General features: G+C 38.9%; 1 protein-coding gene across 12 annotated transcripts; it reads left to right on the top strand.

The window, feature by feature from the left end:
- Positions 1 to 26,942, top strand: prom1b (prominin 1 b). Of its 12 annotated transcripts, XM_061056644.1 has the most exons (29): positions 4 to 657; positions 9,308 to 9,369; positions 9,967 to 9,993; positions 10,112 to 10,317; positions 12,004 to 12,124; positions 12,242 to 12,305; positions 12,429 to 12,518; positions 12,915 to 12,938; positions 13,250 to 13,467; positions 13,580 to 13,654; positions 13,779 to 13,854; positions 14,120 to 14,276; positions 14,653 to 14,805; positions 15,077 to 15,200; positions 15,384 to 15,487; positions 15,887 to 15,971; positions 16,717 to 16,863; positions 17,766 to 17,837; positions 18,663 to 18,755; positions 19,425 to 19,442; positions 19,598 to 19,651; positions 20,069 to 20,149; positions 20,340 to 20,408; positions 21,912 to 22,001; positions 23,218 to 23,333; positions 23,816 to 23,881; positions 24,071 to 24,162; positions 25,754 to 25,788; positions 25,878 to 26,942. In XM_061056644.1, the coding sequence occupies exons 1-27, from the start codon at positions 387 to 389 to the stop codon at positions 24,138 to 24,140; spliced, it is 2,733 nt and encodes a 910-aa protein (XP_060912627.1). In that variant the 5' UTR covers positions 4 to 386; the 3' UTR covers positions 24,141 to 24,162; positions 25,754 to 25,788; positions 25,878 to 26,942. The 12 variants fall into 12 exon arrangements, with proteins under 12 accessions (XP_060912678.1, XP_060912653.1, XP_060912644.1 ...); XM_061056705.1 differs by lacking the exon at positions 23,816 to 23,881; XM_061056730.1 differs by lacking the exons at positions 12,915 to 12,938; positions 23,816 to 23,881.
- The last annotated feature ends 668 nt before the right edge of the window (positions 26,943 to 27,610 follow it).

Here is a 27,610-nt window from a genome sequence, read left to right on the forward strand (position 1 = left end):
GAGATTAAGGCAAGCTGCCGACCGGTGAGAGAGTGAGTAAGGACACCGGGAATAACGGGAACATCTTCGGCAGTCGGTCCTCCGAGCTGCTGACTTTACTCCAGGACGATGATGTGTTTAAAGAGTGCGTTCCGACAAAACAGGAGCTAACATCTACCAGGTGTTCGACCGCTGGATGTTACTTTTAAAAGATTTATTTCGAACTGTCGTCTCTGTGCTGGCTGCGAGGATTAAAGCACCGTGAGGGACAGGTGTCTCATCCCCCCCCCCACCCCCCCTTCCAACCTCCCACTATAGCCTACTGTAGTGTGAGCCGGGCCGGGAGTTTTCTTTCCCTCTTGTCTTATCTTTTCTTTTTCAGTTCGGAAGCTAGACTTTTCTGAGCCATGCTGTGGACAAGGTGGCTCGTCCTGCTGCTCTGCTGGGGGGCCACAAGCACCGAGCATCAGGCGGAACAGAGGGACGGGGCCCCTGCTGTGGTCCGGCAAGACTCTCGCAGACAGCGGTCGCCTCCACCTGTGGAACCGTTGGATTTTGGGTTTGTACCTGCAGCGGTGTATAATACCCACGCGTACCACGAGCAAGGACCTGTGGGCATCCTCTTCAACATCGTCCATGCGTTTCTCTACGTCGTTCAACCCAACTCCTTTCCTAAAGGTGAGAAGATAATCGCCCCCACCCCCCCAACCAACCCCTCCTCCACATTAATGCTCTTCTTTCTGCATCTCACTCTATTTATTGTTCCTCTTACGAACATGAAAAATGTCAGGGATGCACTTTTTTACTTTGGATATATAGGTCATTCATTATTACCATCAAATAATCGTAAGCACTTGAATGTTCAGAAGGCCTACCTGAGTAACAGGTGTTAGGCTACTCTTAATTCTTCACCCAATGGATTCAGTGACCTTTATGAATTTCAACTTTATGTCCCTGCAGATGTTTTCTAATGGCCATACTCTGTATACTGGGATGAATGTTCAAGAACCACAGAATTAAGATAATAATCTCAGATAAATTAAAGTAAAATAGAATTTAAGAACTAAGTACAGAATTATTCCTACATAATATCTGCCACGTTGTGATAATAATTCGTTTGACACTACATTTATTTTAACATAATAATATTTAAAAAAAAAATGTGAGAGACCAAAGTGAGGTATTTCAATTTCTGAAGAAAAGACTCTTATTTACATTCATGAACTACAAAGAAAAGCAACAAATACATTTTGGCTAAAGACCATTTTTTCTTTTTTTTGATTAATCTATTGTTAAATTGACAGTTCATAATCCTTTGCTGCTGTTGTAGGATTGAGTAGAAATTGAAATCATGATAATGAAAGAATGAATACATCAACGCTAGGAGCTGTACTACTTTTACATAATAAAATGCAGGAAAAAGTAGTCAACAACAGTGAATTGATTTAAGGTGAACAATAATCGTGTGTGAAAATATCTTTGTCAGAGTAAGTTTTGTAAAAGTTTTTGGATGTCAGCTGTAACTAGCAGAACTTGTATTCCTTCTATCACAGCACATGTTAGTATTTTCAACCCTTAGTATTTTACTTTGAGCTTTTAAACGGTTCTCAACTTGATACCCAACTGAGGGGGTCCCAAGATAAAACGAAGAGGGTAACAAGACAACTTAAGACATAACAAAGACACATGTATATAACTATCACTGTGAGTTATTTTTCTGACCTTTTCTTCTCGATTTGTTTCAATTATTAGTTAAATGATGCATCTGCATGTCCCAAGTAAATCTTCATATGAAACAATTCATGAAGAAAACGTATTTTTACACAACTGCTCACAGCTCTGTGTCAGCACTGAGCCGGAGCCCAGAACTTGTAGTGAGGTTTCACAAGTTGCCTTTGCTTTGTTCTAAGGGGTCAAAATCTCATAAGGTTACAAACCACTGGCCTCATCATCAGAGGCTCTGGCTGACCTTTTGTACGTCTAAACTAAACAGCAAAGTCCAAAAACATTCAAAACATGAGAGAGCTCTATGGCACGGGTTGTTTGCACGTTGACAATGTTTATGCTCTTTTTAAATGTCTGACTTGTTGCACGACTTCTACAAAAAACACTATACGTGGCTGCCTGTGATTAAAACGCTACAGGCTCAGACGAGCACAAGCACAGGGTGAAGGGCTTGCATGCTTTAACTTTGTGCCTGTTGAGCTCATAAACCAATGTTAAGATCAGATTAATAGGATCAATAGCTGCTATAGCTCATAAGTGATCCTCTCAGGGCCTGTGCTTTAACAATACTGAATAGTGATCATGGCTGTTGCTTGATCAATATAAAAATAGTGAATTCTATTTTCTGCCCCTCTGGGGTTGTTTAGTAACCTAGTGACGGCTATATAGAGCTACAACCAACTCCAAGTGTGTTTATGTGCTGTGAGTGGTCACGTTGGAGGATGACACGCTGCAATAGGATTGAAGGTTTTAAGTTGCTGCCATTTTGGTGTCCAGGGTTGTGCTGCTGGCTGGCTAATCAATTAGCAGATCAGCGATTAGAGGAGGCTTTCTCAGTCACCTGCATCACCACATAATACCTTAATCCAAAGGACCATATGCTCCTGCTGCAAGGGACTTTCCAGTATCATCACACACAGGTGGGGACCACCTGAATGGAGGTTGTGCACTCCTAAATCACAGATCATGTCTACTTCAAACAATACTTACTACTCGAACATTCAAAAAATGTGGTTATTATATTAATGAAAACTTTATAGCACTTCACATGCACTGTTAAGTGTACATAATAGAAAATGACAGATTAATGCAAGGTGACAGCTCACGTTCAACCAATATTGTTACAAAGAAAACAAGAACATGAAGAGATAGAATAGAACCAAAGGAAACCCGTCTGATAACCCCCAAGTTCTTCTTCTTCTTCTCCTGCGTCCTTGGCCACCAAACAACAGCTATATGGTTTTAGAAGAAGAATTTATCATTAGTCAGAGTAAGCGAAATGTCAGCAACTTGACAAGATTTTTCACTTGAAAATCCCTCCATAAAAAAAGAATGTATCTGGTGTTTCAAACTTCAAATGTGTGGGGTCACCAAACAGGGTAAGCAGAGTTGGCATACTTCTAATTACAGTATTCGCATTTTGTAAGGCGTGGAAATTACTTAATATTGTCCCAAAAATAGTTCAGGTATCAGAATTGGTGTCCGGCAGAAAAAAAAAGGCATCGTAACATCTTTCAGCTCATACGTTAGTCTGATGAGTTGTGATTTAGAAGCTACTCCAAACTCAGGACTAAAATCGATTCTCAGTGAATGTTACTTTAAAGGAAGTTCATAAAGTACATAAATAATCATGCTTTGAGAATTAATAATCCGGTGACTGCATGTTGGACATCCTGAATCCATGTAATCACTGTTTTTTACTAAGGCTTGTGAACTCTACATCACACTAACCCAGAAGAAAGGTGATAAAAACATGAATAACTCTTTGAAGATATTTCAATTAAATCAAAGCTGTAACTCAGGTTTTTTTTTTTTTTTGCAAATAAAAGATAAAACTGTAAGTGTGCACATAACGGCAGCTTCAAGACCGGTGATCCATCAAGACCTCACTGCAGACCAGACAGTTATGCAGAGACAATAACACAGCTAGTTCAGAGGAAACGGGCCAGGAAAAGGACACCTACCCTGAGGTTAATCACAGTTCACTCAAGAGTCCAAGGTTTAGCGAGTTCAGGTAACCATGGTGCTCCCTAAACTGCCAGGTCCTCTGAGTCATGAATCATTTTTAATCACATTACCGATAGACGCAGAGTCAATCAAAGACTGTTGTATTATATATATATTGTATTGTATATTGTGTTGTAGAATAACAAGTTTGAAACAGTTTGTCATTATATTCAGTCGTTAGGCCAAAACCTCTAAAAAAAAAAAAAGTAGCCAAATCCTTCATCATAACTAAAACACTACAAAGAACGTCAATGTTACAATCTTAAAGTTATGACTTTGGTACAGCTTTAAGCGGTAATTGCAAATTTGATTTGGGACCTTATCCACTCATTCTCGATGGATCCAACCACTGTCACCTGTGTCAGGTCAGACAGTTGTCAGTTAGATCAGTGATCTTTTATTTCTTTGTTTTAGTAATCCTGTTCACGCCATGGATGCCGAATGAGACCCAATCAGAGGCAAGCAGAGAATTAAAGCAGTTTGATGCCAACTCACAGACGAGTGTGGCGAAGTGCACCTCTGTTGTGTTGTCTCAGCCTACTCTCTCTGGCAGAACAGCCGCTGCTCGGTCACTTATTGTGCACCACAGGTTTATTTTGGGTGAGAGAGCAACACAACAACCCAGGCCTCGGTTTTTCTTTAATCTAATCACTGGGCCATAGTATCAACCACATAAAGTATGAATAAAGAAGACATTTATGTGGCTAAATATTTGAAATGTTGTCTTAAGAAGAAGATACATCCACACATAATGACCCTGGAGCAAGCAAAAGTTGAAACATGGCAGAATTAACTTACTGATTACATTTATTTAAACATTTGCTTTTCCTCAAAATGGTTTTCTCTCCTTGATTCTGTAGGTGCTTCTGTTCAATACAAGCTCATCATTGCACTTCTTAAAAAAGACCCAGGCTTCCCTGGTGTTTCCTGAGGCTGAATGAAGTTGAGGCTGGGAGCTCTAGTGAGGTTATTATTAGCTAGGGCAGAGGGGATTGTGGTCAGGGCAAAGGCTGGGGTGATGTTAAGGTGGAGGAAGGCACATTGATGTGAAGGACACTGAGGAACTGAAGTTAATTGAGTAGACTTAAGAGATCAGGTGGATTGTTGAGGTTGAACAATCTCATAACACTTAACCATTTATTAATCGGGCACGTGGTGTAGTCAGAGGCAAATTCCTCCACAAACCATTGCAATATTAATTTTGTTTAATTGTTATGCTGTCAGGTAAAAGCTTAGTTAAATACGCACAGTCAACACAATGTATGTTTCCAAGAGCTCTAAACATAATAACAGCAACAAACCACAATGACAAATCTAAATAATGATTTACAGTATCTTAAACAGATATAAATAAGGTCAAATACTTAAAATAGATCCGATTTGTGGTAAAATACGAATAACAGCTACGGGGTCATCGCTGGTTCCTTCTTAAATCTGTGTGAAAGTTTCTTTTACGATGCATTTTGGACTCTTTCACTGTGTGAGGAGGCAGTGTCTTACCACTCTGGTACACACAGGGTAGATTAGAGGATTAGCATCCACGGGGCTAATGCTAACACTACAAAGCTACAACTGCTACAGATGGCATTGTCACACACACACACACACACACATAAACACATGCAAGCACAGTCAGGCACACACACACACACAAACATGCACAGAAAGTGGGTCATAGTCCTGGTGTAGTCTGTCGCCTTAATTACTGTGATTGGTCGTAGACAAGTTGTTTATCTGTTAACAGACATTTTGAATAAGATCAGAATCAAGAGAAAGACAAATCAGTTGTCTGATGGGGATAATTAAGACAAGGGAGAGATTTTAAAAGTTGTCGTTTTGTATTTATCCTTTTAAATCTGCCCGAACACACAGAGGATAGCGCAGTGCTGCTGTGTATCACATATCTTACTGTAGACAGCAACCAGCTACAAGTCTTGTAATTTTATTATTAGATTGAAGAGTAACTCTTGCCGTGGTTTTTGTGGACAAAAAGACAACATTTGCTGATGTCTCTCTTCACACATAGATACTGTTTAGAATAGAATAGAATAGAATTACTTTATTGATCCCAAACTGGGAAATTGTGGCGTTACAGCAGCAGGTTATCCAAACACACAATATGAGTAAAAAACACAATGTTAGCAATCCAAACACAATATAATATTAAATACAAAGTAAATAAGTACTAAAAGATATCAAAAATAAGAATGTGAATATATACAACCAGGATTTCACTAAGCATTACTTAAGTAGGAAGATTAAATGTAAATGTGCAAAAACAGAGTTGTAAATGGACAGTATTGACATAAGTTAAAGTGCATGAGTGTAGACATATTATAAGCAGAAACTATACAATATAACGGCGAGTAGACAGACAAATTAAGTGAACATGAGTGCAGGGATAATTTGTAAATTTAACATGTGCTTCTAAGACTTTAAACTGAAAATTGAAACCCATTTTTATGTATTCGTTGTTTAAACATTTAATCAAAAATGAAAAAAAAAAAATCTGCTTCCTGCTTCTCTTATTTTTTTCCAATGTTCTAATTCTTATTGATGTCAACTAAATATACAACAATCACTATCGTCTAATATTGAATTTCCCCTTGCGGGATTAATAAAGTATATCTTCTTCTATTCTGTAGACCAGATTGAATCAAGGAAATGATAATTAGGTAATTGTTATGGGAGTGGAAACCAGTGCCTGATGCTTTGAGGACTTTGTCTCCGGGGTGCCTGCTTAACTTTGTTTTTAACTTACCGACAGCTTTAGAAACCGACCGTCCAACACTCAGTGATTGATTTTCTTGGTTATAACGTAGTAGCTCAAGTAATTGAAGTTGTAACATATTGACTCAATAAAAAAAATAAAAAAAAGATCAAAAAGCGAACTTCTATTTATATCTTGGTTTAAGTTCCCCTGTAGTTGCACCATGAAGGCGAACATGTTAGCTAATGTACTGGCATTTTCCAGACTGTCACTGTTCTGTTTGCACCAGCGTCAGACTGTTATATTACTCTAAATAAGACCCTAAAATGTGACAAGTAATGAGATGGTTATGGGGTTGCGTAAGGATATGTTCACACCTTCCTGTAATCTCTGAGAGCTGTTCAGCATATAGGATTGTGCCTGTCTATATTTACACTTTACGGGAAGAGAGGGCTCTACGTTCTGACTTAAACATCTTTACAGACAACTAGCAGCAGTGTTTGATGTTGACATTTCTAACTCCCATCAGGCTTAATCTATTTTTAAATTCCCTTTATTTAACTTGAGTTAAACACTTTTGGCCCATAAGTCTCTTTAAGCTCTGTTGAGTCTAAAAATAACAACACAAAATGTTTATTTACTACTTCTGTACTGACATTGCTGGTTAATCAAAGGTAGCTCTTCACAACACACAAAGGCCATATTTGAGTGTACATTTTCTCTCGCAGACACGTGGCTTTTAGTTAGGCAGTGGTCTCTTCATCCGTACAGGTCTAATTCTAATGGTTGTTTATCCCCCCCTCTTCCTTTCATTTGCTGGAGACAACTCTTATACTGGGTCACTGAAATAAGCTGTCTTAGCTTAACTGCCCTCTGTGGCTAATGCTAAGTAGATGAGCAGCAGGTGGCATCTACACGACTCAGATGTGCGCATATAGTGCATCTGCAGAGTAAATAAATATAGACGTCTTTACCCTTAAATGACAGTCTGGGGTCTCCTTCAGGTAAACACGTTTCATGAACAGTTGGTAAACATCTGAGAAAAGATAAGGCAGCTGACTATCGGCAGACGGGGAAGATGGTGTTGAGAGGATTATCCATATGGCCACAAAGGATAACCAAAGTCTCCTTTTACTCAGCAGAAAGACATTTTTACTTTCACCAATAATGGGAAAGGGGAATGTATAGACTTCACTTTATTATAAAGTTTGGTTGTTTTACAACCAATCATAAAAATCAAATCCATCAACCTGGAATACTGTGGCTACTACATTAAAACGACTACTTTTTTGGTTTTCTTTTTACGTAGAAATCAAGCCACAACTAACTGTTCAACTATTTGTTGAAGGATTTGATTTAATTTTCGTTTTAAATTAGATTATTAGCTGCTTTTCTTTGCCAACGACCATCAAAAACAAGATGCCAGACCAGTTTAAAGTTGCCTCATTGGTCCATGCAGATTAACATGGGATGTGCCATGTGTGTAACCAGCTATGTCAGCATGTACATACTTAACTTGCTTCCATCTGCTTGTTGTGTGCAGTGTCACCTCTTGTGCCAACCAAGACCTGCTTCAATACACCTCTGCTATGTAAAGTGTGAATGTGTATGAATGGTAGATGTGACCTGTGGTTTAAAGAGCATTGAGTAGTCAGAAGACTAGAAAAGAGCTACACTGTACAAGTTTAAGTCCATTTAGCTTTATTTATGCAGCTTTAAGCAAGTCCAAGCTACATTTTTCATACTAGATAAATATGGTTGTTGATGTGGTGAAAGAGGTACTCAGATGTTTTTTGTCAAGTATAAGAAGCAACAAAACTTTGTTGTAAATATCAGTTACAAGTAATAATTTAAAATAGCAGAATTGCCCAATTGAGAAAAATTAATATTACACTATCACATCATGATTAACGGTGAATTAATGACAACTCCAAGAAGTAATTAAATCACCATGACTGTAGCTGCTAAGGGCTAAGTCTAATGTTAACAACTTTATATACTGATGTGAAGTTTGATCTATCATGAGACTTATTTTTTGTTAATTCTTGTTGTATTTAATATAAAACATCTGTTTTAAACAAAAATATCATAACACATCTGTAGAAAGAAATCAGTAACTTAAGCTGTAAACTTGAATGAAGTAAACAGTACAATATTTTTAATTACAGCAGTAGAATTATAAGCACAAAAAATAGCTAAACTAAAGTTAAGTAGAATACTATACAATTCCACTTCATAACATTGCTTAATTAAATTCACTGTAATACATGACATCCCTGCTTTGAGTACACAGACTTCTTGTTTCTTTAAGCTTTTAATTGAAGGACATCTGTGTATCATGTATGTTGCAACATGTGTTTAAATGTACCTATGTACACAGCACGTGTGGGTTTGTTTTCTTGGCACATATACAAGTAATGTGTGTTGTTACAGGAACCAATGTTTACCTGCTTAGGAAGTTAACAGTGTGTATGAGTCAACATCCAGGTAGGCTTAGTGTTGGCTGACCCATATAAACACAGACAGCTGGACTGAGCTGCATCCTCACAGGCACTCTACACGGTTCAAACAAATGAGGAGTGCCAGACAAATGAGGAGATGCATTTGTAATATTGTTCTCGGAAATAAAAAAAAATCAGTATGCATAATCTGTTTGTACTGCCTGGGAAAAAGATAGATCGATTTTTGTACGTCAGTGTATCAGCTTGTCAAAAACTGTACAGGAAACGTTCTTGATTATGAACGAAATTGGCAGATGATTCCCCTACAAGCTGTGCACTGCATGTAAAACACAGCTGTACACGGGATTACAATTCTGCATGACAATGTTTGCAAACTAAAAAAGCTTGCTTACTTAGTATCTGTCCTTTTTTTTTTTTTTTTCAGATCTGATTGTGAAAGTTATACAACAAAACATGGGGGGAATCAAAATAGAAGAATGGAGAAAGGTATGTTTTCAAAGACGACTGAGAATACGTTTCTAATTTAATGCTATGTGAACATTTTCCATGAATTATGAATTGTTACTATACATGTGAAATGTATATGTAGCTTCCATAAATTGAATCAAAGATTGTCTCATAGTTAAGTGATGTTCGGCCTCCTGTGGCTTGAGGAGGGTTTGATGTGTGAAAACTTACAGCCACTCCCAATTTGAGATGGCTTCACATTGTCATAAAAACATAAGAGTGCAGTTTTTACTAAGACTGTGTTCTTGCAAAATCTGTTTGCCATCGAAAGATTATTATATAATATGTAAAGCCTTATTACTGTGCTTTTATAAGGTCTCCAGCATTTAAACTTGTAAATGCATCAATTACAATCAGATAATATCATACTTACTGTAATGATATCACAGTGTTTTGATTACAATTTATACCTTTTTCCCTTTTTAGAAATGTGAGTTTCTACTTTCTGCTTCTTTCTGATCACTTGGCTGTAACACTGATCACTGATCACTTTTTGTTTTTTGTTGTTCCCTTTCTTCTGCTTTGTGTGTTTGCACGTGCACTTGTTTTTGCTGCCTCCATCGCTGGCTATCACAGCCCGACAATGTGGTCCTGTTACTGCAGGTAAACGTTCTGCGCTAACAGAGTGCTGAAATCCCACATGATAACACAGAAAATTGTCTCAGAAATGGTTGAATGAGGGGGGGGAAATGATTATTGTGTGAATCTTGTCCTCCTGCAGTGGATCTACTATGAGTCTGGGTTCCTCATATGTGGCACCATAGGTTTCCTATTCGTGGTCCTCATGCCCATCATAGGCATGTGTTTCTGTGTGTGTCGCTGCTGTGAGAACTGCGGAGGGGAAATGCACCAAAGACAGAGAAAGAATGCTGACTGTCAGAGAGGTTTCTACACCGCATCGCTCGTCTGCACCTCTGTCTTCATAATGTAAGTTGTTTTCTTCTCCTTCTTCTGGGTCTTCATCATCTTATTTTTTTTTTTTTTTTCACGAGAGTATTAAGGTATAATACGTGTGTTTCTGTTGTTACTGTATGCACCCCAGTTTGGAAGGTGTGTCACTGTAGCTGTAGAGGTTTTACTGCTGCAAAAGGTTTTGGATTAACTGCGCTGGATACTGACAATACTTTGGCCCTCAACATGGATCCATTTTTCAGAAAAAAACTGGAAAGGAAGCATATTCTGTAAAACTAAAAGTCATAGATCCCAAAGCGACCAGTAATCAAATGTTTTTAAAATCTTAACCCAGCCCGACCTGCTTGAAGTGACTTCTTATGGGCTTAGAGGTTATATATCATCAACCACAACATCCCTCAGTGAGTCCAGCCAGTGAGCTGCGCTGTCTCTTCTCTTCTTCAACCTCCCCCCCCCCCTGTCATCTACATAATATCTCTATGAATGACAATTAAGTGAAGAATTAACTATGAAAGTAAAGTCACTATCATGTATCATTTCAGTCAGACGCCAACAACAGTTTATTCACTAACCACTCAAAGTTTGGAAACGACAAAAACAGCAAGTATCGAAAATAACCGGGGGAGTGATCTACAGCCTCTTAAACTTGTACAACATGCAGTTTACCTGCTGTGGGGTAGACAGGTGCACCGTCAGAGAAATACAATCCAAACTGTGCAGGACAGTTAAGTGTTACTGATACCACTTGGCTGACTCTGAGAGGCCTCTCTGTCTGAATGAGTGCTTTCAAGGCCCACATATGCTTGCTCATTCACACACACACACAGAAACATACACACATGCATACATTTAGCTCTCATCAGCTTTTTGGAGATGTGGAGGTATCATCTGATCAGGGTTGATTATTACTCGTTGTCCTATATTTCACTCAGGAGGTTCTTTTTTCCCTTACCGACATTTAGTCAGTTCAATGCTCGGGGCATTTGGCAAGACAATCTAAATATCTTTAGATGGTTGAAATAATGTGGTTATTACCATTCATTCTTTTTCAAAGCTCAGGAAAACAATAACAGAAGCATAGCCGATCGAATGACGACACAAAAGGTACAACATTTATTTGACAGACTTGAAGGTAAGCTAGTCGTAGAGGTTTCGAAAACATCTTTTAAAACCGTTACTGACCGAACCAAAAAAATGACAACTAAGCTCTCTCACATCAGAAATGTGAAGAAACAAAAGAATCCCGCACATCGTCCCTCACAGCCTCAACTTTCATTGATTGAAACAGATCAAAAATACACGATTCTATTTCTGTCACACAACTGTTGGCATTTGGATCAAACATGTGAGCTGTTTTTAATGACAGATTAGAGGTTGGATTTAGTTCATGGCCAGCACAGAGACAGACAGAAAGCTGCTGCCATGTTACATTTTTAAGCCGGCCTTTGTTAAAATCCTCACTTTAAGGAAGAGTGTATACAGTAAATAAAAAAAAAAAAGACTAACTTGACTCCTCCAACTGAGCGAGAGATGTGACTTTGTAGACTGCTCACAAGTCTCTGAGTGACTGCTGAAGCTGAAGCCCTTTCAGCAGAAATACAGCTTAATGATGCTATGCTGCCCTCTGCTGGTCCACGGTGTTTATTGTGATTCTTTGCTTGACTGATCCTTAGTACATGTGGGTGTTTATGTGTGTTCCAGTGTGGGAGTACTTATTGCCTATGCTGCAAACCATAATGTCACCACCAAGATAAAGAACACACGGCGGTTCATCAACACCAATATGAGAGACCTGAAGACGTTCGCTAACAACACACCTGCTGTAAGCCCTCTCACACGATCACACACACGCGCCCTTGAGGTTAACACAAACAACACAGTTTTTATTTTGTACTGTGTTAACTCAACATGTATGTTTTTTTTGTTTTTCTTTCGGCAGCAAATTGAATATCTGACAGGCCAGTACACCACGGCAAAACACAAAGTCCTGTCAGACCTTGACAGTAAGTCATCTCAGCATGTTCACAGTTTTAGTTTAATGTTTCTCACTTGCGTTAGTGGCTGCCTGAGTTTGCCTACACAGCGTCTAAATGTCGTTTTGTGATTCGTCTGTTGTTTTCTGACAGACATTGGGCCTTTGCTGGGCGGTAGGATCCAAAGTCAGCTGGAGAAAGAGGTGGTACCCTCTCTGGACACTGCGCTGCGTATGGCAGGAGGTAAAACACATCCCTCTGTATTACATCTTATATCACTTTTATTTTTCAGTCCACTTGAAACATAGCACTGAAGCTGCCGAGCTCAAACAATCAACTGGTTCTGTCAACACATGTAACTGGTGATTTATTTTACATTTTGAAATCAAGCATTAACCTCTTCAGCCATTTATTGTTCTTATTCCAATAAAAGACAACCCCTCAATACTTCAGGAAAACTCTGTTGTTTTCCAAATATCTGTCTTTTTTTTTATTGTTGCAATACATAAAGTGGCGAGATGAATGACCTTGCAGTTTAATCACTTTAATTTCCTGGTGTTTCGCTTAAGGGCTTATCTTCACCATTTATAATCCCTTTTTATTTTGCTCTGTTTCCCTCACATTTCATCTTTATTTAAGCAAAAGTTGAAAATGCCATCAAAGGTAATCAGAGTTGACATGGATTCATTTTTACAACGTTAGTGCATTGTGTATGTTACAGAAACTATAGATCCTGATCCTCCACCACTGTCGTTACCTGTAAAACGTCTTCTATTGTGGTTTTTCCTTTGTGGACTGTTGACCTGTGGTCAGTGTAATTGTTGTTGTGTGTTGTTTTTATAATCTGTGAAGTCCTGTGGTGATTTGTAAATTGTGAATGTATGTTTATACAGCATAACTCCTATGAGGAGCACCAGATTTACCGCTTATGGTTTAACTTCGTTGGAGTTTGATCGTTCCTCTTTGTCCTGTAGCCATGCGGGAGACCAAGGAAGCCCTAGAAAACGTCAGCTCCTCCTTGGAGGTTCTTCAGGAGGGTACAGGGAAACTTCAAGCCAGTCTTTCAGGCGAGCGGGCCTCTCTCTCGAACACCCTGTCAGATCCTGCCTGCACTAATGGAGCTGTGTCTCACACCTGTAACACCATCCGTTCCACACTGTCCCAACTGGGTATCAATGCTGATTACTCCCAGGTACCAAGAAACTCAAGATGGCCGCCTGGCATATGAATGGTGATGACAACCTGAAAATAATTGTAACAAGTATTTTAATATCTTACTATTTACATGTACTTCCCTCTTTCAGCTTGCAGATGTCAGTCATGCCTTGACTAACATCAATGTAATCCTGAAAACAGACCTCAGCAATATAGTACAAAAGGTTAGTGTCTGTGTACATCTCATCATTGCCTTGATTATCACGTTCTTTTTCACCCATCATTTTCATACCAAACATCCTCGATCTTTAATTCAATTCTCATTTCTCTCCTACTTTTGGTTTCCAGGGTTACTCGTCTTTCAATGACACACCAAAACTGGTTAAAGAGCAAACCAAAAACATTGTTTCAGGTACACAAGCATGTGTGTTTGTATGTATGTTAGCTTGCATGACTAATCCATCTGCCCCCTCCTCCTCTTTACACATTATATTATATCTACTGTGACTTCTCTTAATTTGTCTCGTCTTACTTTCAACTGCCTTCTTTTGAATGATAAAACCACAGCTCTGCCTCGTAAGTATTTGTTTTCTTATTAGGTCAAATGACCCCCGCCTCCCCTCTGAGTTGGCAGGTGTGATTTTTTTCTTCCATTTGATTTTTGTGTTTGTGTCTTTTTTTTGTAGGAGTTAAAAGCATGTTGGATAAGATAGGAGCAGAGATTAACAGCTTCGCCAAGATGTTTCCAGTGGAAGCCTCTCTGGTCAATTTCACCATTTTCCTCAACGAAGGACAGAAAGACATCGAGTCCTATTACCCACAGATTGACCAAATGGATTTCTACAGGTTTGTCTTTTTGCTAATCAGGTTAGGGCACAAACATCTCTCACATTGTATGAGAAAACTTCCAAAATGGGAGTTATTCAAGACCTGGTTTTAGGCTGAAAGCAGATGTTATCAAGGGAAGAAAGATGTTTGTTCTCCTCTCAACTTTATTACAAGGCTCAGCTCTTTGTTTGACTGTTTCAGCAGAAATAAATGTTAAACAATCAGTAAACTTATGGAAGCATTTAGAAACCAAACAGATTGACATTGATCATTTCCTCCAGAAGTGTGTGGGAAAACAGAGCATTATTTCAGCCTAGCAGTTAGTTTCAGCCCCCCATGTACAGAGGCGGTTCTCCCGGAGCCCTCCTCACAAACATGTGTGTCTGTGCTGCAGGTGGATTGGCTGTGTGGCGTTACTCTGTACGGTAGTCCTGGTTGTGGCCTTTAACATCCTCGGGCTGCTGTGTGGCACCTGTGGCTACGACAAGCAAGCTACACCAACAACCCGGGGCTGCTTATCGAACACTGGCGGCAACCTGCTGATGGCGTACGTTACCAAGACAAAACTCCTACACAATAAAGACCATTAAGAATCATTTTAACCTTTCATAACATGCATTTTCATGTATTGAAGGTGTAAGTCATAATACATATATTAATTTCAATCCATTTTAGTGGGCCCATACAGGGTCTTGATCAGATTATTAGAAAATAAATTGAATGAAGATGTTGTGATGTATGATGGAAAGCGGTAACGAAAGAATGACGGATGCTTTTGTGTGACAATGTTTCCCAAATTGGGTGTCTTTCTCTCTCAGTGGGGTTGGTTTCTCCTTTATCTTTGCCTGGGCGCTGATGGGCATCGTGACCGCCTTGTTTGTTGCCAGTGGCAACGCGGAGAAGCTGATTTGTGAACCGCTAGCTAACCGACAGCTATTCCAGGTACTGAATGCACACTCAACTCCTTCCTGAATAGTTCTCTCTCTGGCCCTCTCAGTGTTTATCTTGGAGAGAGTTTTATCTGAGCGCGAGAGTGTTACGTCAAATACAACACTGTGGCCCTGTGCTAATGTGTGTGTGTGTGTGTGTGTGTGTGTGTGTGTGTGTGTGTGTGTGTGTTTGTAGATCATAGACACACCATACCTGGTTCATCCTGCCAAGAAGAACTTCCTCCCCGGGATGCTGTTCCAGAATGAGAACATTGACTTGACATTGGGGAGCATGTACAGGTAACATGATAACAGCTGATTTGCAACAGATTATTTTTTTAAGCCTGATTTTATTCATAACAAAAAGATGTATGGTATCTGATCCAAGAAGAAAATGATAACTGTCATTTGTAAAAATAATAATAATAATAATAATAATAATAAAACAATTCTGGTTTAAGACATTGTTGAGAATCACTTGGAAAACAAGGGGCTTATTTTTCTTTAGATTAAAATAAAAGGATAAACTGTTGTTTTTTGCTGTAATGTGTTTTTAATAAAAATGTTTTCACCATGTTTTATTTACTCTTTGATGTTTATAATAAATACCATGCAATCTCTTAAACAGTGTGCTATAGATCAACACACGCACTTGCACTGGATAAGTCATTGATTGACTGTACCATGTTTCTCTCGTAGGGACTGCTTCGAGAACAATGGTCTGTACCACGCTCTGCAGCTGGAGACGATGTTCAACATCAACTCCTTCCTCAACAGAACGGTGGTAAGTGTCAGTTTGAGCGCTGATTCTTTTGAGCAGAAAAATCGGACAACCTGGTGAGCTGCGAGTTGGTACGTGTTTTACACCGGCTCCCTGTCTCTAAAAGAATAGGTTTTAAAATACTCCTGCTGGTCTGTAAAGGTCTGAATAGTATAGGGCCAAAATACATTTGTTGGGGCGGCTGTGGCTCAGGTGGTTGAGTCGGTCGTCTCTCAACCGGAAGGATGGGGGTTCAAGCCCCAGTTCCTGCAGGCACATGCCCAATGTGTCCTTTGCCAAGGCACTTAACCCCAAGTTGCTCCCGCTGCTTCATGGGCGGTGTATGAATGTGTATATGAATATGATTAGTTACTTTGATAGCCAATTTAAATAGCAGCATCTTCCATCAGTGTGTGAATGTGTGACATGCGGTGTAAACACTTTATACACTGTAAAAACTCTACTGTAACTTTTGCCCTTTTATTTTAATGTTAACTTTATTACTCTATTTATGTAGCTCAAGTTTTTACACTTGTCTTTTACTGCTATCATTTAATTTTTTTAGCTTCCGTTTCTTCTGTTTTTATTTTGTGTTCTCTTTGATTTTTTTGATTGTTTGTTACAATAACTTTTAAATGCCCTATTTAAATGTTTTCTTTTGACCTTTGTCATGATGCTTTTGATTTCTTGTGCGAAGCACTTTCAATTGCCTTGTTGCTGAAATGTGCTATATGAATCAATTTGCCTTGCCTTGCCTTTCTCCCAACAGTACAACAAGGATCTGGCCAATGTGTTTGAAAGCGTTAAGATTGACCTGCGGGACATCACATTGCTGGAGCAGGCTGGCAGAGACAACCTCCTCAACTTTGCCAACTCTGGGATCGGACAGATTGACTATGATGCTTACCTGGCAGAGGTAATCTGTGCATTCTGTAATCTGAGTTTGTATCGTATCACATTGTAGGGATTATACTCCCGTATTAGAATAAACAGTAGCGCCACTAATGTAAACGTGTGGGTAGAGGTTAGCTTCATTTAACCTGCTAACATTGTCTAGCTGACAGAAGTAGTATTTTTGTATTGTTTCATGATGTTCTTTGTACGTGATTGTTGCTCCTTTATGCCAATTGGCAAAGCGATTAAGCGTCAACATCCTCATTATTCAGCACTAGAATGGCTAGTCAGTCAAACTAATTGATATTTTATTAACATAGGCCCTAAGTGTTCCAGGCTGTAACACAGCCAGCAGCCACTAGCTGGGGCTGAAGCTTCGGTTAGTGGGCCCTGCTCTCCCTGCTGTGTTAGGTTTAACTGGCATATAACTGCTTGATTGAAGCGTTGTGTATCTACAGTCAGCACAGACATGTGGACATTAACCCACACAGAGGACTGGATGCTAGTGGTGCTAGCACTTCTTACATTAGACACACTCTGCAAACCTATTGGGTGCTTCTTTCACCTGCAGAGGAAAGTGCCACACGAGTCAGTTGCAAATGAAATAGCTGTCAATTTTGTTACTGCAGAATTTGCCGTAGCAATTAAATAGGCTACACGCAGGATGGTTTTGGGCAGTATTTAGCCATGTTGAATAAATTGTGCTCACCCTTTTCTGGGTGTTTTCTCACCTCAAGTCATGTTGACTAGTCTACTAAAAAGGGAAATTAGTCCCAAGAAACATCCCTAGTGGCAATACAAAGAGAAAAAAAAATCATGTATAGAACCTCACCTCCCTCAATCCAGACAGATACTGTACATCAATAAATGTGTCTGTATATCAACCCTGCATCTTTATTTAATGCCTTTTTGTTGTTGTTTTAGGTAAATAAGGGAGTCACTCAGGTGGATCTATTGTCCTTCTCTACCGACTTGGAGGCTCAGGCCGACCAGCTGGTAAGTCTTATTTATATTGGATCAACATATTAAAGCATCAGGACGATTCCTATCATTGAAATCCCCAAATCTTAAGACCTGTTTGAGTTACACTTGTAGCTTTTAAAAAGCAACGGAAAATACTTAGTCAACTGTGATGAAGGAAGATATATGTCAACTTGTGCTGCTGAAGTTATGTTAACAGATAAACAACGGTGCTGTGCATCACAGACATCTACATCCAAGTGTCTCTTTAGATCCTTGTCTTTGCTGGATCTAATTATTTTTTTCCAGGCAGTTGATTTGAAAAAATGTTGTGCTGGAAATCCTTATGGACATATTTCAACAGTCTTGTTAGTTTGTTATGTTCTTTGGTGAATAGATTTACAACTTGAACACTGGAGGTTTGAAATTTCAAACATAAAATATCCTTTAACCAACAAGTCCAAATGTACAGTGGAACAGCCTCTCTCTTTTTTTTCCACTTCATGCTCAGTGATCAGGCTTGAAGCCCTGAACAGGCTGCCCATTCACCCTGAACACACACACACACACACACACACACACACACACACACACACACACTAACACATTTATAGCACATGTATAGTATAAATACAGGTATGTACAGGAACTGTGCCATTTAAAGCACATGGGGAATGCCACAGAGGGATAATTGTGTCTATGTGTATATCAAAGGAAGGGAAGAATAATAAGTAATTGAGTTAAAAACCAATTTATACAAAAGCTTGATCAATCTATTACAGCTCTTTGAAGAAAACTCCACACTGTGCAACTGTGACAAATGTCTTTATCTTCTGTGTTTGTTTGTTTGTTTGTTTACAGCCACGTGGTGCTTTGGAAAATGCACTAAAAGGGCATGCAAGCAGCATCAGACAAATTCACAGAGAACAGGTGGTTCCTATGGAGCAAGCAATGGTAATCAACTCTCCAACAACAAAAGAACTACTATTAGATTATGTACATATTGTACATATGTACAAGAAAGCACACACAGGTCTTCTCCTGTGTCCAAAAAACACTATGACAAAAACAAACATTATAACTTGAGAAAACAGTTGTGAAGGGAGGTGCCCAATTGATAACCCCGGTGATGTGTGTCCCTTAACAAAGTTGAACTGTTGGGGCCACTAGGGTAGATAGTATTGGCATTGTCAATACCTGGAGCTCACATGTACTGAGCCTGGTTTTTGAAATTGGCAATGCTGCTTGGGTTGTGGTGGCCACTAAGGGCCGTGTGGTGGGTTAGGTATCAGGAGGGCAAAAGCATTTGGATGAGGTTGCAATGTGTGAATGTGTGTGTGTATGTGACTATCCTTTTCATTAGGACACAAGTGTCTTGTGTTTATTTTAACTTCAATTGACATTTTATATTAAAGTATGACACTTTAAGAGACTCAACTGAAAGTAGGATCAACATTTTTTGCATTATCTTCTTATCAAACCACACTTATCAAACGGCTCTAATTACACAGCTTACATTTTGTCCAATAATATGGACTGACGTACTGTCAGTGTACGACGCGTGTGTTTTTGTTAGCTGATCACAATTTTCCTTTTGTCTCTTTTTCTTGTCATTTGTGACAGAAATATGTCAGAGCGCGGGTAAGCTTTTGTTGACACACAGCGATGTGACAGTGTTCATTGTGCGTGTTTGTCTGAGCAGTGTTGTTAATGTTGTGTCAGTGATGTGATTGGGTAAGTAGTATTTAGATATGCCATGATGGTTTGTTTGTTGACAATATTTTCTTCTCACACAGAGTGTTATGAGCCAGAGTATCAAGCAACTGAAGATGACATCCAACAACCTACCGGTGAGAAACAAACTGATGAAACACTTTAGTACAACCTTACTGCGAGTATAACAGAACTTTTTCAACTTATTTCAACTTGCATTACTCCAGATGCCCACACTGATCTCTTAGGCTATCTGCAATCAGCTCACTATATTTGTATAGTGAACTACATAGTGAATAAGCCAGATCGTTGTGGTCTTCAAATTCTGAGTGAATATTATCATACCCTATTTAAATCATAATGAACTGTGTTACTGTTGTGTATTAACCTTCTGGGAATGATTTGACATGGTGTAATCAACCATTGGACCACTTGGAGAAAAACTTCTCATCAATATCCATTTTGTTAACTTTAAATAAACTAGAAATAATAATTTAATGCAAAACTTCCTTAATTATCAAATTAGTAAGGATTTCATTTCATTCCTCCCCCAGGTCAAGGTCACGAACATCCTGAGTGCCATCGATGCCGTAGAGTACCTGATCAGTCACAATGCATCCCATGTGGTTAAACAGGTAGGAATGAGCATTTTATAACTGTGTTCATGTGGATGCATTTCTTGTCCTTTTACTTGCTTTAGTCTGGTCAATCATCCTAAGAAAAAAACATGTGTATCTGTTCCTCAGCTCAGTCCAGGCTCTATCTTTCTGATTAAATCCAACATCAAATATTTACCAACATCCTTTTTTCTCTGTTGTTGTCTAGGAGACAAAGGGCTACACTGAGAGCTTAGTGGGATACTTCAAACAGTACACAGCATGGGTTAAAAACTCGGTGAGTATACTAACATTTTATTTTTTATAGTACTATGTCTCATTTTAAATATTAGGAATTGAGTATTTACAGTAGAGATATTTGGCCTCATTCACTAATACATGCGTAGAAAATGTCTCACTCATGTCAGTCAGATTCATGACACGTGCGTACCAGCCAATTTTGTTCTCACCACCTTGCGTATGTTAGTGAATCAGAATCATTCTACATTGACAGGCGCGTGCCTGCAACCTGCAATCAGCTTACTACCACGCCTCCATCTCTCCATATAAAGACAATCAGGACGAGAACAGATAGGTGAAGACAAGTAGAAGTTGCAAGAGATGGCCCCAAAGGGCAAAAAAAAAAAGCGGGTGTGTCTTGGGGCTTAGATGCTGTTCCAGGGAATTATGTAATTGCAGAAATACTGTACATGCCTTGGCAGTCAGAATGGGCTGATAAGTCATTCATCACACGCTTCAAACGTGTTTTGCAGTCTCTGAAGATGAGCTCTCTTCTGAAGGCACCGGCTGCAATTTCTTTTAGTAAGGCTAGATCTGTCACCTTTACACTTTATTGGACATTAATCACAATCATGTATGTTCCCTGCCTGCCCTTAAAAAGGCTCCAATTAATCAGCTGGTTTTTAGTACAGATGCGATATTTCATGGCAATATTGGTGGGAGTGGTCGACAATCCTATGAAAGTCAAAACCGTTACATTTCAGTATGTAGCCTACATTGTCACATTCTTGATTGTAAACTCTTTAATTTAAGATTAAATATTTTAAGTATAATAAGGATGAAAAGGCATACATGTCATGGTTATTTAAAACATGTAGTCAATGCATTAGTAAATTCTCGGTTTTAATTCTTGTTGTCTATTCAAGGTTTTTTTATATACAGTTTTTTATTTTTTTTTTATTTTGTATTGACATGTCGTGCATTTAGTTAAAGTTATTTTAGTTAGCATTTTCTGAGAAAGCTGGTCCTTCATCAAGTAAGAACATACTGGTGAATGAGGCCCATTGTCAGCAAGAAGCAAGAGCACAATTGTTTATTGCTTCAACCCATTGAGCGCCAGCGACCAGGTTATGGTCATTTCAGGTTAGACCAGGTGGTCTTAATTTGTTTCTTATTTGTGATTTTTGTCTTTATTAGTTGCAGTGCATTGAGTTCACAGGGAGGTTTTATAAATGGGCTGACTTTCAATAATCAAGCTTTACTCTTTAGAGTAAAGAGGAAGTTCTGGTTTCTAGATAAAAGAAGCTTTGTAAATTATAACCAGAGGGATTTTATTCGTCCAAAAAGCCACTTTGATTGAAATTGGAAGTCTGTAATAAAAAGATAGAGGACAGTTTAGGCAGCAGGAACCAAATGTCCACATGTGAAGAGTCTTTCCACTGATGCATGCATACTCAGCAAGTTGAGGTTTTATATTTGACGTCATGAGCACACTCTCTGTAATCTATAATTTGGGTTTTTTGCTGTATACTATACATAATGTGTGTATTTTCCCCCACAGTTGACGACAGAGGTTGCCCAGTGCAAACCCATCAGTAACATTGTGGACAGCATGGAGATAGTAGGATGCAGCTTCATAGTTGATTCAGTGGTAAGGCACCAAAACACTGTGATTGGGTGTGTGTGTGTGTGTGTGTGTGTGTGTGTGTGTGTGTGTGTGTGTGTGTGTGTGTGTGTGTGTCTGTGTGTGTGTGTGTCTGTGTGTCTGTGTGTGTCTGTGTGTCTGTGTGTGTGTCTGTGTGTGTGTGTGTCTGTGTGTGTGTGTGTGTGTGTGTGTGTGTGTGTGTGTGTGTGTGTGTCTGTGTGTCTGTGTGTCTGTGTGTGTGTCTGTGTGTCTGTGTGTCTGTGTGTCTGTGTGTTTGTGTGTGTGTGTGTCTGTGTGTGTGTCTGTGTGTGTCTGTGTGTCTGTGTGTCTGTGTGTGTGTCTGTGTGTGTGTGTGTGTCTGTGTGTCTGTGTGTGTATGTGTGGCTGCTGAGGTGCTCTGATTCATTTTGCAGCTGTATGTACTGAACATGTTCCCCACATGTATTTGGATTCCGACTGGAAACATAAACGGCTCTTTGACTGTTTGAGGGAGCGATGAAGGCTGCAGAGTCATTGGGCCACACATATGAGAACAGTATGTTCTCAAGCCCTCAACACATTCACTTGTACACACTGAGATGAGATACAGTCTGTTCTGAGGCAGGGCGGGGAGTTACATACACATAGATTATTCACCGTTTGCACTATGACCCCTGAAGTGTTGTAAAGGTTCATATTTACAGATAAGCTATATATCATGCATGTGAGTTTGTGGGAGTTTAATAAGAGCTCAAACAAACCACAGACCGTGGTTAATTTAATCAGAGATTTTTTATATCAACGCTCCAGCAGAGTGACTGCAGCCCCAGCTGCCACATGTGTGTACATGTACTGTACATGTTTATATTTATATGTTCTGTTTGTGCCCTGTAATGTGTATATTACCAGGCACAAACATATACTTCTTGTGTAGCCTTGAATGTTTGTCTTTGTGTGATAAAAAAATATCTGTAGGATTGAAACTCATGATTGGTATAATATATACATGATTAGAGTTTTAGACATTATTAGAGCTCGTCAATCTTCAAGATGTCTAAAAAATAGGGGAAAAAAATACAATTTCAAATACAATACTCATTTCACTAACTTTATGTGACGTAAAGATGTTTGTTTCTTTATGACTTAAATTTATAACTAATTCAGTATTTTTTATGCGACAGGGATGATACAAAGCTTAACTGGAGAAACAAATGTTACAATTAACCTCTAAATGTGTTTTCAGAACACATTCTGGTTTGGTCTTGGAGGCTGCTGCGTCCTTCTGATTCCCAGTATTATCTTCTCTATCAAACTGGCCAAGTATTATCGAAGAATGGACACAGAGGACGTCTTCGAAGAGTGAGTACATCCAGCCTCAGAGTTGTCCGATTTGTTTCTAGTTTTTCCTGAATCTTTTCTAAAGATCAAAAATGAAATTAATGAATCCTCTTCTTTCCTTCTCTGTTCTTTGATTCTCCTCATATTTTCTCCTCATGTTTACTGCATCTCTCTCCAGAACTTCTTACCCGTGGCTTGTTGCACTTTAATGTTTGTCCGTCGTTCACGCGTCCTTCCGTCCTCTTCTACGTTCCCACTCCCCTGTTTCATACGGGATACTTGAGCTCTGGATCTCTGCACATTTTTCTTACTTTTTGATCAGAAGTCAAAAGCTCTGTCCCTTCCTCTTGACACAAATCTTCATTTCATCGTCTTCTCCGCCTCTATTTTCCAACTACATTTCCATCTTGAGATATGCTTTCTGAGGATCACTCCATCCATGATGCTTCCAATGGAGTCCTCACACTGCTTCTCTCACCTGACCCCCTGCTCTTTTGTTGCAGTCTGGGTAATACAGGTAATCATGGTGAGCATATGTGTGAAATCCATGGAGATCTTGCTGTACTCAGGTACGATTGGAGACTCTGCTTTCTTGCATGCTGCCGTGTTAATTGGTGGAGGGATCATTTTCAGGCCGCATGATTGAAAGTCTGCAGACGGTGAAAAATCTGCCACATTTGCCACAGATGTTACGTTTATATATATATATATTTTTAAAAAATCCCATTATATATGTACCTGTGTGTGTGTACATGTAGCTCTCCCTATTGTGACACTCTGACCCGGTTCCCCCGGGCATCTGCTCCACCAAGCTACTCCGACTGGTGAGCCAAAGGAACTCGTCGATGAGGTACTGATAATCAGTTGATACTTCCAACTAACTTTCATCTAACAACATCTGAGAACCACCAACCTTTTCATCATCATGATCAATCTGACATCATCTATGAATACTTTTTTGTCTTCATGCGTCCATGGCCAAGTTTTCATCCATACGTTGCAAAAGATAATGACTCAGTTTACGAAGTTGCACAAGAAAGGTTTTTTTTTTTATACAAAACTGTTATAAGTTTGTTAGAACAGTTTGTGGCCCGTATTACCTGGTCAGTTGTCAATGAACAGTTGCAGCAGAACAGTACAAAATCAATCTTTTTTTGTTGTTATATAGCTGCAGATCATATCCAAATTATCTCAGGACACAAAGAGAAGTTTCAGACTACTCTTTGTCATTTTATCAGAGGGACAAAACAATGCATCATGAGCGAGAACCTGGCAACATTTGACAACAGTGGCAAAGAAAAACTTCCCTTAAACTGGCAGATACCTTGAGCAGAACCAGACTTGTGGGGAACAGCAATCTGTCACGAGTTTTAACAGTGTTTGAATCTGCTTCAACAGAGTGCCAAGTCTGAGGTTTCTGCCAATTGAAGTTTCCACCTCACTTCCACCTCAGCCAACCAACAACAGCAACAATTTTATTTATTTTTTAAATTAATATTCAGCTTTCAACTCAGGTTTATCGGTGTGAAGATGAAAAATGCATTTAAAATACAGGTGGACAGAAACCCGCCCACTGTCTCTTCTGTCGCTGTCTTCATCCATCCTCAGTGTCTTCTAACCACTAATGTGCATTCAAGCTCTGGGTCTGTTCATCAGAAAAGTTTCTTATTATGGAGCAGTTGAAGCTGAAGACCGCTTTTACACTGACACTGCCATGCATCCAAACTGTGTCAACGATTCTTATATTTGTCCTTGGATTAAACCAAGGAGGAGAAGGAAGGAGGCCTTCTGCAGTGGGTTGAAATTTTGTGTTTGCAAAATGTTAGCTTGTTTGGTCTACATGCTGTGTTCTATATGCCATCTTGTGACGTATCACAAGATAGAAGGCAGAACATAACGTTAGATGAATTTGATTGGATCGTTAGCTCCGACAAGGATTTTTAATTGGCTGAAAAATGCATCCTCCTGAGTGCAGGATGAGTCATCAGACATTACAGGACATTACAGTATTTTTGATGTAAAACTTAAGTGAAATATATTTAGCAGATAAATAAATATTTCAAACAGAATGCTGGATTAAAACTGTGAACATTTATTTTTCATGCCATGGGGACTATAAATGCTGCACTAAATAGTATCCAGCTCTTTCTTGTACAGATGATACTGTCTTGTACTGTTGATGTAAATAATAACTTTTAAAAATAATTTTTCTATATTCTATACATTATATTTTTTTACACCTAAATCCATTTCTTCCAACGAAGTTCATATTTGAAAAACAATGACTTCATGCGCTGATCATTATGTGAACAATATGTTTTGGTTTGGCTTGGATGGGCGGGATGTGATTTATGATTGGGTGAAACTGCTGCAGGTCTGGAGCCTGTGCAAAAGTGAAATGAACCTGAAGTTAATTTCTTTTTTTTTTTTTTAATCCACAGCGGACAAGACACCTGGAACTGATAATTCCCTCTTGGTAAGAGTCATTTTTGTATTGCTTCTTTTTTATTTTAGAGCACTTTGGTACATTTTCAGTTATTTTTTGACACAGACTCTATTTTGTAGAATCACTGGACTTTCAAACCTTCCTTCTCTGGGAAGATCAGCAACAATCAGGAACTGTGTGGTGAGGGCATCACACCCCCGGCACCCCTCCAAGCCATTTGACAAGGACCTCTAATGCCAGCCAATTGTAAAATATCATGTGTTCTCTCAACCCACCTGAATGAAGCCCCAGCAGTACACCAGGAGTCCTGTTAGTGTACTCATTCTGTACAATATCTCCCATCAGTACTATGTACCTCCATAGCTAGTTTTTACTGTATTTGTAGAGAAAACATTTGTTTGTACTGATGAGTTTTAACATGGTGACACAAGTGTACATTTTTTACAGCTTTCAAAACTTTTGAAAGTTTTATACATTTTTGTTAATGTTTGTTTTATAACATGTTTGAAGCTTTTGTAGTATTAGCTCTTCTATTCTTTGTGAATAATTGTAATTTAGCTTGAATCATTTCGGTTCCACAAGTTACATCGATCAGGGAATTCAAGGATTGCTAAACAGTTTTGGAAATACATTCATTAGCTTTATGCCAAGAGTTAGATGAGAAGATGCACCTCTGATATCTTTTTATGAATTGCAAATAGCAGATTAGCCTAAATTCAAATATGGTAAAAAAAAAAAAAAAAACAGCCTATAGCCATGATAGCATTTGTGCTTCTATCTTTATGCTACTATCAGCATGCTAAAAGCATCAGAATGGAGTTACAGTGCTAACATGATTATGTTTAGCATCCATTGTGGCACCATCTTATCCTAACGAAACAGAATAAGATGGGCAGTGACCCATTATCTGATAATTATCCAACAGTGTGCATTCATGTTTTTTGGGGGGATTGACTTTGTCATTTTTTGAATGGATACTTTCAAATGTTGCTTACACTTGCTGTTTTCTTTCCAAAGTTGCCTGCCAGAGCTTTAAACACACAAGATAAAATGAATTAGAAGTTTTCTGTTAAGGTGCTTGTATGTGTTTTCTTGTTTCCTTTGTTCAGAGCTAGGCAAGCCATGTAACCATTTTCAGTCTTTGTGCTGTGCTCAGCTATGCTAAGCTAAAGGCCTCTTGGCTGTTGCTTCATGATGATCATATCAATGTGGGAGTGGTTTTTTTATCTTCTCAGCTAACTCTCAGGATAAAGCAAAAAGAAAAAAAGTGATATATCTTAAAATTTTACATTTTAACTTCAAACTTTCATGAGGAAAGTGGCACTCTAAATTATTGAACAATATCGCTCGCAATTCAACATAGCACATGAGCTCCACACACAAACCCTCACAGGGAATTAAGACAGCTGACAAACAAAATACTGTGTATTAGACATCTCTGGCCACAACATGAGTGACAGCTCAGTCAATAATGTTGTGGCTAGAGATGCTTGTGTTTTCAGAGTTTTTTTTGTTTTTCTTTGCCATACTGTGGTTTAAGAAATGAAACACCAAGAACCTCCATGGTGACAGTGACCCGTTAAAGGAAAAAAAACACTTAAAAAGAGACTGAACAGCTGGAGTTTGTAAGGAAAGCAATAATCAGTGAATAAAAACTTCAGTCAAATTAGTGTAATCTTTGTTTTATTGTCAACAAACACACCAACTGGATGAATATAACCACTGTTCTCTGATTCACACAGTTTGGCAAATATACACTCCCACCGAGAAAGGTGATAGCATTGTGGCGCTTTTTATGATCATAAATCATCCAAATTATCTTCAAGTGTGCTTTTATCGTCCTCAAAAACTC

Source organism: Labrus mixtus, chromosome 2 (genome assembly GCF_963584025.1).
Source record: "Labrus mixtus chromosome 2, fLabMix1.1, whole genome shotgun sequence".
NCBI classification, from domain to species: Eukaryota; Metazoa; Chordata; class Actinopteri; order Labriformes; family Labridae; genus Labrus; species Labrus mixtus.